The sequence below is a fragment of the Chiloscyllium plagiosum genome, chromosome 14, assembly GCF_004010195.1.
Source record: "Chiloscyllium plagiosum isolate BGI_BamShark_2017 chromosome 14, ASM401019v2, whole genome shotgun sequence".
NCBI classification, from domain to species: Eukaryota; Metazoa; Chordata; class Chondrichthyes; order Orectolobiformes; family Hemiscylliidae; genus Chiloscyllium; species Chiloscyllium plagiosum.
The window spans coordinates 22,421,391-22,434,193 of NC_057723.1; the positions used below are offsets into that span (position 1 = coordinate 22,421,391).

At 40.5% G+C, this 12,803-nt stretch overlaps 1 protein-coding gene across 1 annotated transcript in view; it reads right to left on the reverse strand.

Annotated features, from left to right (window-relative positions):
- Window positions 1–12,803, reverse strand: part of LOC122556552 (heat shock 70 kDa protein 4-like) — a 72,049-nt gene that overhangs the window by 11,540 nt on the left and 47,706 nt on the right. The window contains exons 13-15 of the mRNA XM_043703337.1: window positions 12,348–12,449; window positions 8,810–8,965; window positions 3,262–3,387 (exon numbers count right to left, since the gene is read on the reverse strand). Coding sequence (XP_043559272.1) covers window positions 3,262–3,387; window positions 8,810–8,965; window positions 12,348–12,449 — 384 coding nt within the window. The remainder of the gene's footprint in view (window positions 1–3,261; window positions 3,388–8,809; window positions 8,966–12,347; window positions 12,450–12,803) is intronic.

A 12,803-nucleotide genomic window follows, 5' to 3' on the forward strand; every position in this document is an offset into this window, starting at 1 on the left:
TATTGCAAGAGAAATGGAAAATGGAAATAGTGATCTTTTGCTACCATTGGTGAGATCACATGTAGGGTAGTGTCCATTTTGACCCATTTATTTAAGAAAATACATGATTATACTGGCAGCTCAGAGAAACTTTCTGGAATGGGAGGGTTATCTTAGAGGAAGTGGTTGGATAGGTTGAGCAGTATCCATAGGAGTTAAGAATAAAGGCCATCTAACTGAACCAGACTTGACCTCAAGAAACAGAAACAGAAAAGGCTGGTGAAACTATGACTGGCAGCATCTGTAGAGATAGAAAAAAATTAACATTGAGTTCAAAGACTCTTCAGTCTGAGATGTTGTGAGGATCTTAAAGGATGTTTCCTTTCATTGAAGCAATTAGAGCTGGGACAGTATTTCAACATATGAAGGACCTGATCAGGTGTACCCGAGAACTCTGTGGGAAACTACAGAAAGTGATTGCTGGGCCTCTTGCTGAGATATTTGTATCAACAGTCACAGGTGAGGTGCCGGAAGACTGGAGGTTGGCAAACGTGGTGCCACTGTTTAAGAAGGGTGGTAAGGACAAGCCAGGGAACGATAGACCAGTGAGCCTGACCTCGGTGGTGGGCAAGTTGTTGGAGAGAATCCTGAGGGATAGGATTTACACATATTTGGAAAGGCAAGGACTGATTAGGGATAGTCAACATGGCTTTGTGCGTGGGAAATCATGTCTCACAAACTTGATTGAGTTTTTTGAAGTAACAAAGAGGATTGATGAGGGCAGAGCAGTAGATGTGATCTATATGGACTTCAGTAAGGTGTTCAACAAGGTTCCCCATGGGAGATTAGTTAGCAGGGTTAGATCTCACGGAATACGGAGAACTAGCCATTTGGATACAGAACTGGCTCAAAGGTAGAAGACAGAGGGTAGTGGTGGAGGATTGTTTTTCAGACTGGAGGCCTGTGACCACTGGAGTGCCACAAGGGTCAGTGCTGGGCCCTCTACTTTTTGTCATTTACATAAATGATTTGGATGCGAACATAAGAAATACAGTTAGTAAGTTTGCAGATGACACCAAAATTGGAGGTGTAGTGGACAATGAAGAGTGTTACCTCAGATTACAACAGGATCTTGACCAGGTAGGGCAATGGGCTGAGAAATGGCAGATGGAGTTTAATTCAGATAAATGCGAGGTGCTGCATTTTGGGAAAGCAAATCTTAGCAGGACTTATACACTTCATGGTAAGGTCCGAGGGAGTGTTGCTGAACAAAGAGACCTTGGAGTGCAGGTTCATAGCTCCTTGAAAGTGGAGTTGCAGGTAGATAGGATAATGAAGGCGGCGTTTGGTATGCTTTCTTTTATTGGTCAGAGTATTGAGTACAGGAGTTGGGAGGTCATGTTGCGGCTGTACAGGACACTGGTTAGGCCGCTGTTGGAATATGGTGTACAATTCTGGTCTCCTTCCTATCGGAAAGATGTTGTAAAGCTTGAAAGGGTTCAGAAAAGATTTACAAGGATGTTGCCAGGGTTGGAGGATTTGAGCTATAGGGGGAGGCTGAATAGGCTGGGGCAGTTTTCCCTGGAGCGTTGGAGGATGAGGGATGACCTTATAGAGGTTTACAAAATTATGAGGGGCAAATATTAGGGTAAATAGGCAAAGTGTTTTCCCTGGGGTCAGGGAGTTCAGAACTAGAGGGCATAGGTTTAGGGTGAGAGGGGAAATATAAAAGAGACCTAAGGGGAACCTTTTCATGCAGAGGGTGGTACGTGTATAGAATGAGCTGCCGGAGGAAGTGGTGGAGGCTGGTGCAATTGCAACATTTAAGAGGCAACTGGATGGGTATATGAATAGAAAGGGTTTGGAGGGATATGGGCTAGGTGCTGGCAGGTGGGACTAGATTGGGTTGGACCGAAGGGTCTGTTTCCATGCTGTACATCTCTATGACTATGACTCTATTTAAAGGTGGACACAGAATTTTTGTTCTGAGGATTATAGAACTTTGGAACTCTTTGCCAGAGCAGTTAAGCCAAAGTCACCATATATTTTCAAGACAAAAGGTAGTTAGATTCTTGAATGATGAGAGTTAAAGGCTATTGTGGGTAAATCAGAATGTGAAGTTATGGCCAGAATCAAATCAGCCACGATTTTATTGAACAGTAGTGCAGGTTGAAGTATCCAAATGAATTATTCTTACCCCTAATTTGTATGTTAGAAATCAAATTTTTTTTTAAAAAGGTGCCTTTTCAATTGAAAGCATTTGCCTACAATCCAGAAAAGCAAGCAAATAAACCATTACAAAGACTCTCGCACATTTACCTCGTACATGAACCCAACCATACATAACTTCCTGTGATGCTGATCATACCCTATCTGATGTCCTTAACATGTTTCATACACCTTCTGCATTCAGCTGATGTAACCCATCAAATGACCCATTAGGTGAGTCTTTAATTGATTTAGAACATGATTCCTCTCTCCATGCTTTTCTATGTTTGGCAAGCTCATAGACAGAATCAGAGTCAGAGATGTACAGCATGGAGACAGACCCTTCGGTCTAACCTGTCCATGCCGACCAGATATCCCAACCCAATCTAGTCCACTTCACATTGTACCACACTTCATGAATCTCTAGTCAAGAGAAGATTTGTAATTAAATGTAAAATAGTGCTGCCTAAATTCTGACTTTTTTAAAAAAGGAAAAACAGCTCCCTGTTGAGTAGGATTTATTATAATGGAACCATATAATGTGTTAGCATGATTCTGCCAGTGCAGTGAATCCCTCACTGCTCACACCCAAATGGCAATGTAATTAAATCCTTAAACATAGCAAATTTCTTAACCAAAGGGCAAAACACAGCACAATCAAGTTAAGCAACAGTGAGACAAACCTGTAAGATACCTAAATAATGCAGACAAATTATGGATATTTTCTCTAGGTTATTAGGAAATTTTTCCTCTTAACATTAGTTGCTTCCAAAATAGGAAAACAAGATTGTAATGTAAAACAGTACAAATTGTTTTTGCTGAAAAAGTTCACAGCATTGAAGGCCAATATGCCACATAGCAAAACAAATGAAAAAACCTCTAAAAATACTTACTAATCATTTCTATTATGTTGCTTATTATAACCTATTCTCATTAATGCCTTCAATCAGCTTTGTCTCAGCTCCTTCCTGGAACCCAAGGATAGATAGCTAATTGTATCAAGATATTGTTTCAGAACCCTGCAATTGTATTCCTCATTATGCAAATAAAACTGGTACAGAATCAAATACTTACCTCTTCACTGACAAACTTTTCATAAATTCCACAGAGCTTGTCTCTACTTTCATACACATATTCCTCCAAGGCATTCTTTGCATCATTTCTTTCTTTTTCAAGTTTATCTTGCATAATCATTTTACCCTAAATGGAAGCATTACTGATTAAAATACTTCAACATTTCATAATTGCATGACACATTTACAAAGTTAAAGACAAAAATTACATTCTTAAGACACTTCAGGAGGAAGCAGACACAGAAAAAGGGGGAGGGAGAGAAGGGACAGAGGAAAGATGGCAAACTCTGTTCAGCTAATTTCTTATCCATTGATGAAGGATTAAAACAACCAAATGGAAATTATGCTGAATTCCAAAACGGTTAACTTCGGGAATTGAGTCCGTGCCAACTGCAAAGGTGCGAATCAATACTGAAGGCCAGAAATGTGTGCATTTACAGTGGCAAAGTATTGAGTCCTCTGTATGGTCTGAGTTTAAAAATATATTTGTGGGAAATTGGTAGAAACATCAAATCCATACACTTGATGTGGGTCAAGAGAAAAAAAAAGTTTGCTTTAATATTTAACATTCATCCTGATGAGACGATCTGTAAAGTTAGTAAAGAAAACTTTACGCTTACAAGTAATGCAGCAAGAGATATATTTTACTTTTCAGTATAAATTACCATTCTCCAAGAATCAGAAAGGTTATTTATGGTTCAACTGGTGGAATTCCACAGTAACTGTTCTACCTACTTCTGTCCCATTCTATGAATAGAACACCAAGTTTACTCTTGTAACAAAGATGAAAGGCTGATTGTGAAAGATGTGCTAAATTACCTTTCCTAACTGCTACATTTAAATCTCTATTTATAAAACGCTGAATTCTCGGAGAAGTTATTCTTAAATGAACAACTCAAACGAAAAGACAGAGAAAATGCAACTTAGATTGTAAAGAAGAAAACAATCTAGCTAAAATCAGATTTTACTTTTCACCTTGGGGGGTAATTTTGAGGGATCTATGGGCATGGATCCCAAGATCCTGCTACTTCTCCACACTGCCAAGAATCCTGTCTTTAACTCTGTAATCTGCTTTCAAACTCGACTTCCAAAATGAATCACTTCACACTTTTCCAGGTTGAACTCCATCTGCCACTTCTCAGCCCAGCTCTGCATTCTGTCAATGTCCCCTATTAACCTACAACAGACCTCCACACTATCCACAACTCCACCATCCTTTGTGTCATTGTCAAACCAACCTGCCATTTCCACATTCAAGTAATTTATAAAAAAATCACAAAGAGTGGACATTCCAGAATAAATCCCTGTGGAACACCACTGGTCACCAGCCTCCAGGCTGAATGCTTTCCATCAACTACCACCCTGATTTCTATTGACCAGCCAATTCTGTATCCAGACAGCCAATTTCCCATGTATGGCATGTCTCCTTATTGTCTGAATGAGCCTACCATGAAGAATCTTATCAAATGCCTTGCTTAAATCCATATACACCACATCCACTACTCTACCTTTGTCAATGTGTTTTGCCACATCCTCAAAGAATTCAATAACACCTGTGAGGCAGGACCTGCCGCTTTCAAATCCAGTGGGGAGACAGGCCGCCTAATTGCGGAACGTTTCAGAGAACACCTCTTGGACACCCGGACCAACCAACCCAACCACCCCGTAGCCCAACACTTTAACTCCCCCTCCCACTCCACCAAGGACATGCAGGTCCTTGGACTCCTCCATCGCCAGACCATGGCAACACGACAGTTGGAGGAAGAGCGCCTCATCTTCTGCCTGGGAACCCTCCAACCACAAAGGATGAACTCAGATTTCTCCAGTTTCCTCATTTCCCCTCCCCCCACCTCTGACCTGCTGCGCTTTTCCAGCAACACATTTTCCGCTCTGATCTCCAGCATCTGCAGCCCTCACATTCCCTCTCAAATCCATGTTGACTATCTCTAATCAAGGCTGGAAATGTGTTGCTGGAAAAGCGCAGCAGGTCAGGCAGCATCCTCTCCTATCTCTAATCAAGCTACGCTTTTCCAATCAATTGTAAACCCTGCCTCTCAGAGTCCTCTCCAATAATTTGCCAACATAAGACTGACAGCCCTGTAATTCCCAGGGTTATCACTATTCCCTTTCTAGAAGGAAATAACAGTTGCCACCCTCCAATCAACTGGTACAACTCCAGTGGACAGTGACGACACAAAGATCATTGCCAAAGGCATAATATTTTTACCTTGCTTCCCATAGTAACCTTGGGTATATCCTACCTGCTCCAGGAGACTGGTCTATCCTCATGTTTTTCAAAATTTTCCAGCACATCCTCCTTAACATCAACCCATTCGGGTGTATCAGCCTGTTTCATGCACTCCTCACAAAACGACAAGGTCCCTCTCAATAGTGTATACTGAAGCAAAGCATTCATTAAAGACCTCTCCTACCTCTTCTGACTCCAGGCACAAGTTACCTCCACTATCACTGATTGGCCCTACCCTCACTCTGGCCATCCTCTTGTGCCTCACGTAAGTGTAGAACGCCTTGGGGTTTTCCTTAATCCTATCTGCTAAGGCTTTCTCATGCCCTCTTCTAGCTAAATCCATTCTTCAGTCTCTTCCTGGCTACCTTGTAACCCTCTAGAACCCTTTCTTATCCTTGTTTCCTCAAACTTAAGCTTTCTTCTTCCTCTTGACTAAATGTTCCACACCACATCACTTAAGATTCCTTTCATTCCTAGCCTCAGTGGGACAAACCTATTCAGCACTCTAAGCAAGTGCTCCCTAAATAACCTCCACATTTCTGTTGCGCATTTTCCTGAGAATATCTGTTCTCAGTTCCTGCCTAATAGCATTGTAATTCTCCCTCTCCCAATTAAATACTTTCCCATACCATCTGCTCCTATCCCTCTCTATGACTTCAATAAAGGTCAGGGAGTTGTGATCACTATCACCAAAATGCTCTCCCATAGAGATCTGACATCAACCTGGTTCATTGCTAAGCACCAAATCTAATATGGCCTCTCCTCTACTCAGCCTATATACATACTGAGTCAGGAATCCTTCATGGACACAGCTGACAAAGGTCTACCCCATCCAAACTATTGAGGAGGTTCCAATCAATATTAGGAAAGTTGAAGTCACCCATGACAACAATCTTGTTACTTCTGCACCTTTCCAAAATCTGCCTCACCATGTCTCTGTTCCTATTGGGGGTTCTATTAAAAAAAACCCAATAAAGTGACTGCTCCTTTCCAGTTTCTCACCTCGACCCATAATGACTCAGGAGACAAGCCCTCCTCAATGATCTCCCTTTCTGCAGCTGTGATACTATCCCTGATTAGCAATGCCACTCCCCCACCTCATTTACTCCCCTGCTATTCCTTTTGAAACACCTAAACCCCAGAACATCCAACAACCATTCCCACCCGTGATATCCAAGTTTCCATAATGGCCGCAACATTGTAGCTCCAAGTACTGATCCATGCTCACACTTCAACCCATCTCACTGACTGCAAATTTGCCGTATCAACAGTGCATTCTTCCTCACAGACGTTTTGCATGCTGTATTTACCTATTCACCAGCTACCCCATCCTCTGATCCATAGCTCCAGTTCCCATCCCCTGCCAAATTAGTTTAAATCCTCCCGAGAAGCTCTAGCAAACCTCCCGCACAGGATATTGGTATCCCTCCAGTTCGAGTGCAACCCATCCTTCTTGTACAGGTCCCATCTTCCACAGAAGGTGGAATGATCCATATATCTGAAGTCCTCCCTTCTACACCAGCACTGCAGCCACATGCTCAGCTACACTTGCTCTTTGTTCCGAACCTCACTTGCCCGTGGCACCAGTAGCAATCCTGAGAGTACTACTTGCTTGTCCTACCTTTTAGCTTCCAATCTAATTTGGTAAAACTTTCGAGCCCAAACAATGGGAACAAAATATTCTTAACTGAGTGCTTGGTGATTACACTGTAATAGTTGCTGATTTTTTTAAGCTTGTTTTTATACTTACAGAGATACAATACTGCAAATGGAATTTTCATTTTGGCTTCGAAGGCGGCTCAATGAGTTTAAATGTGAACTTTATTGTCACTACTCTATCAGCCCTTTTATTAAAAGATCTGTGAAGTCATACCTCAGCCTTCTCTTTTCTACAAAAAAGAACCACCTGCCTTTAAACATTTCCACATATGTTTACCAAAGAGAGACGAGAATCAACTTCCTACTTCTTTTGTGCATCTCTCAAACTCAGTTGAGAAAACAGTTATTTGCATTCAACAAATTGCTATTACCATCTATTACTATTCATAATTTGGATCTTTTCCCTTAGCTTTCTGTGCACCGAAATCTTAGTTCGCAGCTCCCTCATTTTCATTATCAAAAGCACTTGCATTGGCTACTTACATACTAGGTCTGTAACTTAATTAATCTCTTGTATTATGCTGCTTTCTTTTGTATTAACTACACCTTCCAACTTGGTGCAGTCTGAAAATTTTGAAATTGTGCTGATTCCAAGGCCATTAAATGGAGCATTCGAAGTGCTGACAACCCCAATAACGTACCACGTCCTGGCATTTGAAATGTTTGTCCAGATGTTTGAATGTTGCAAGAGTACCCGCCTCCAATCTCACAGGCAGTACATTCCATCTTACCACCACCCTCTGGATGACAGATGTTTTCATTAGTTCCCCTCCAAATTACTTACTTCTCAACTTAAACTTGCACCCTCCGGTCTTAGGCAGGTCTGCCATGGGGAGAAAGACACTCACGATCTACCTATTGATGTGTCTCAATTTTGAGTACTTCAATCAGATCTCTCCTTAGCCTCCTCTGCTCCAAGGAAAACAAATCTGACCTATCCACTCGCTCATAACAGATTTTCAATAGCAATCACCTTTTCAAAAGACTCAGTTAAAAATCTCTCAGCCTCTCCATCCGACAATCCATTGTGACAACCCCAGATCAATTCTGTCTTTCCAAGCGTCGATTGATTCTTTCCTTCAATTTTTCCAATAATTTTCTTACTGCTGAATTAAGACTAACTGGCAACTATCTGACTAACCCTGCTGTCTTCTTGAACGAGGGAACGTTAGCTATCCTCCAGTTTTTTGGCACTTCAACTGTAGCCAGTGAATTATTAAACATCCCCACCAGAGTTGCAGCCACCTCTTCCTTTGCCTCCCATAGCAGCCTGTGATGAATCTCATCAGGCCCTGGGGATTTATGTACCTTTATGCTGTGAAAACATCTAATACTTCATCCTCTTAAATTTTAAGACGCTCTGGAAACTCACCATCCCAACTGGAACCTTCAGCTACAATGTCTTTCTCCTTTGTGAATACAGATGGGAAATATTCAGTTAAGATCTCACCCACTGCCTTTGCCTCCACACACACACTAACTCTTGTCTCTAATAGGCCCCATACTTTCCCAGCTAAGAACTTCGGCAGCATGTCTGTTATCAATAATCAAGTCTTGCACTATTAAGCAACTGTTCGACGAGTTATATGTTTAGCTCTTAGTAGCTATATTATAACAACCTTTGCTCAAGAGTATTTCCTACCTCAGTTTCAATGAATAGGTTCAGCAGCTGCTGATCGAACTGCCATTGCAGATTACTCTCTATGGGTAGGTCCACAGTCTTTGTTTTGACCTTTGCTTTTTTTGCCTGAGGAGGCTGGTCTCTATTTTTATCTTCCTTGGAAGCAGTTTCGCCAGTCTAAAAGAAAAAGAACAAGAAATCAATTTTATGTTGATTGGATGAATCAATCTTTCATAACATTATATTTAAAAAGCTTGACAATCAACGATGAGGAGGAAGATAGGAGGGAGGGAGGGAAATAGGAAGAGTTGAGATAGGGTTGCTCATTTAGGATTGAGTGGAATTTCTTCACTCAAAGGGTTGAGTCTCTTTAGAATTCTCAGAGGGTGTTGATGCTCAAGGTTGAAATGGACACATATCTCTTGATTCAGATTGTCCAAAAATATGAGAAGGGAACAGAAAAGTGAGTTGTGAATGGAGGATCAAATGGTAAAGACCTGAGGAACTGTATAGTCTACTCCTTATTCCTATTTCACATGCTCTTACTTCTTAAATGTGCCTCTGGAGGAAGTATTTAGTAGACTTAGCTTTGTGGACATAATTCATTCCCCATTTCTGATCATGTTTTGATATGACCATCCAGAATATATATATAAAAAGTCAACTTTTTCTGTCCACTTTAAATTCTTAATTCTACATTTCTAACATTTCCTACTGTAATTACATCCTCAATGATGAGAGCACAGTGGATAGGGAAGGGGAAAAAAGTGATTAATGCAGGAGGAAAAGGTAGTGACCAGGGCAAAATGGACTTGGTGGTCTTGTTCATCGTTCATGGTGAAGATGTTCACCGTGGTAGGTTTCTGGTGGGTATGCAAATGACTGCTAAAGGCAATGCATTCTTAATGGGTTCCTCCTCGAATAGGATCGAGCAGTGCAGGCAAGTTCTGAGTGAGTTGCTAGCTTACAATTTTCACACCTTATTTTTCTCTGCCTTGGATAAGGCACTTTATTTTGAAGGAAGTTGCATAGTTTATTTGATTGTGTCTATCAAACCTAAGTGAAACCTTTAAAAGTGTTTTTGTAGCACATCTGAACAACATGAACGTGAACCCCAGACTCGAGCTTAGTACGGAATTTTTTTTGCTTAGCAAATATCAGGCATTCTGGCAACATGAAATTCCAACTCAGGCACGAGAGTCTCAATATGTATGGGTGCTTGGCATGCCAGTTTAGGTGAGCATTTGAATGCCTGTTATTTTGTTCAACTATCTTCTTCAGTATCTTCAGAAACTTCAGAAAGCAGCTCAAGTCAAAGTGGCCAAGTTTCTTTGCGGGATGATAGTACACAGTCCAAGTATTGTGGGAGTAGAGCAGATTGGGCAGAACTAATTACGTAAAAGACTTTTGATGTTCAAAGTCTGTTCAAGAATTGCATTGAATTCTTGCATGGATCTGATTGTCAACATAAGAGAAATTGTTTGATAAATGAACTTATCTATTGCTGACAGATTCTAATCATGGCCTGAAACATTGCAATCAAGAGGTGGCCTTCCACGTACAGGTTGGTACAATACTTCAGTTTTGTTAGTGTTGATCGTAAGGCCAGATTTGTTGCATGCATTATTGAACGAACCATGCATTGCAGCTAGTGAAATGATCAGCAAACAGGAAAATCGGAGGATATCATTGGACACCTTGGTCTACCACTTCTTCATTCAGCCCCATGCTGTCAAAGAAAGGTGTGGACAAAGAAAAATATGGATTTATAGGTGGAGGATATGGAAGGAAAAGAGCGTTGAGAGAAGTTGGTAATGTACAGGAACAAATTATGCACCAATATCACCCCAAAGTTTCAAGTAATTATTTTTGTCTTTAATGTTATCCCACCTATTTCTCGTCTCCTTTAGTCTAAAGCCTCAATTTCCTTTGCTATGCATGACTTGTTCATTGCAATGCATTATATTGACTAGCATCTTACAGAAATATATGTGTGAATAACCGGTGCACTGCCTTTCATTTGCTGCATGACAACAAACAGTTTAGAAAAAACAATGCCTACAGCCCAAGGAAAATTTTACTTTTACTCCATTTGTCACTATGCACATTCCGAATTTTCTTTGCTGTACTGCTGGCATTCATGCATTCTGCTGCCCCAACCCTATTTTCTAGAAATTGTCTCTTTCGACTACCCTAATGCTTTATCATGTCTCCTTAGCAAGAACTTATTTCACCAGATTTTGTTTACCTGTTCCTAAACGTTGTGACATGGTGTGAGATTTTGATAAAAACTGAGCAAGATAACATTCTGGTAACTATCAACTTCCTTCAGAAAGTAAATCAGTACTCCATGTTGAGCAGCATGGAAAAAATGTTAAGAACAGAGCATGTATCTTGGATGGGGTTCTTCAACATTCCATCACCAAGAGTGGCTCAGTAGCACTGTTGCGACCAAGTTAGCAAACTCCTGAAGAATACTGTTAACAGTGTATCTACAGATTGTCAAAGAACCAAAAAAGGAAAAGCACTATTCAATCACATCTTCACCAATCCACCAATCACAATTGCATCCCAGATACCACTCATGGAAGTAACTACAGCATAGTTATTGTAATGAGAAAGCCTGACTTCACATTGAGAACCAAATTGCGTAGCACCACCACCATGCAAAATAGGATCAATCCAAAAGATTTAGCAGCGCATAACTGGACATCCAGAAGGGTCTGTGGCTATAGACAGCAGCATTGCATTTCAGTTTGCAATTTCATGGCCAGGGATATTACATTATTACTATCAAGCCATTGGATCAACCTTGGCATACTGGGTAGTGTAGGGGAGCATGCTGGGAGCAACACCAGGTATTTTTAAGAGTGAGAAGCCAATTGAGTGCAATTAAAGTACAGACCAAAGCCACACCAAAACAGTAGACATAACACACTATCAAAGTTAAGCAATCAATTATTAACTGTCTACCACCATCCACAAACAAGTTTAGGAGGCTCCATAAGTATCCATATGATCTACCTTTTTCAAATCACAATTTAGGGAAATGCTGAAATAGAATCACCTTGCAACTACTGTAGCAATTGTTCAACACCATTCTGGACAAAGCAGCCCACTACATTAGCATTTCTTTCTCTCCCTTCCACTAGTATTTGCATCCCACTTGCACTGCAACATCCATAACAAGATGCACTGAGATAATACAGGGCAGCTTTGGCAGGAGGTGCATAGGGAACTTGCAGATTAAATCCCTAACTGACACTTCTCGATTTAGAAAATATATGCCTTCTCCCTACCAAGTGTTGTGGACTTATTTATATCATAGACTATAGTGGCTCAAGAAGGCTTACTATCATGTTCAATGTGATAAAAGTGGCCATTCACTTGTTATAAGTAATTGCTTACATTGCAATTTGAGAAAATTCAAGTACTGGAGATTTCTCATCATAATGTAAGGTGTGAAGAGTCCATTGATCCTTCAATAATTACAGTGATAATCCTTAAAGGACAGTAAATGGAAAAAAATCACAGCAAAAAGCTAAATAAAAAAAGTTACCTCCATTTCATCAATTTCATTTTTCTGACCCTCTGCTGATCCTGGAGGGAGATTACCATCACCATGAGCTGGTTCCTCCTGCTGGTCAATTTGCATCTTGCTCTGAAAAGAACAAAAATTTGCAGCTCCACAACCCATCAATTCAAACACAATGACATAGACTAGTAAATGATTCTTTTTAAGATAGGGAACTAAGGAGCATTGCGATCAAAACACCAATCCTTGTTCATAACATACTATAATACTTTAGTTATGAATTGTTTTCAGCTAAATGATCCAACTTAGTTGTCATTTTGAGTTTTCTTCCCTTGTTATCGTCAACTATCCCTCAGCTCTTCTGTGAAAGTAGAAATTAAATATTCACAAGGTGTGGCAATCCAGAATCTTTTATGTCTATTAACTTCACTGCATAAAGGATAAGTAATAACGAAGCCTCAATAGTTAGCACATCACTAG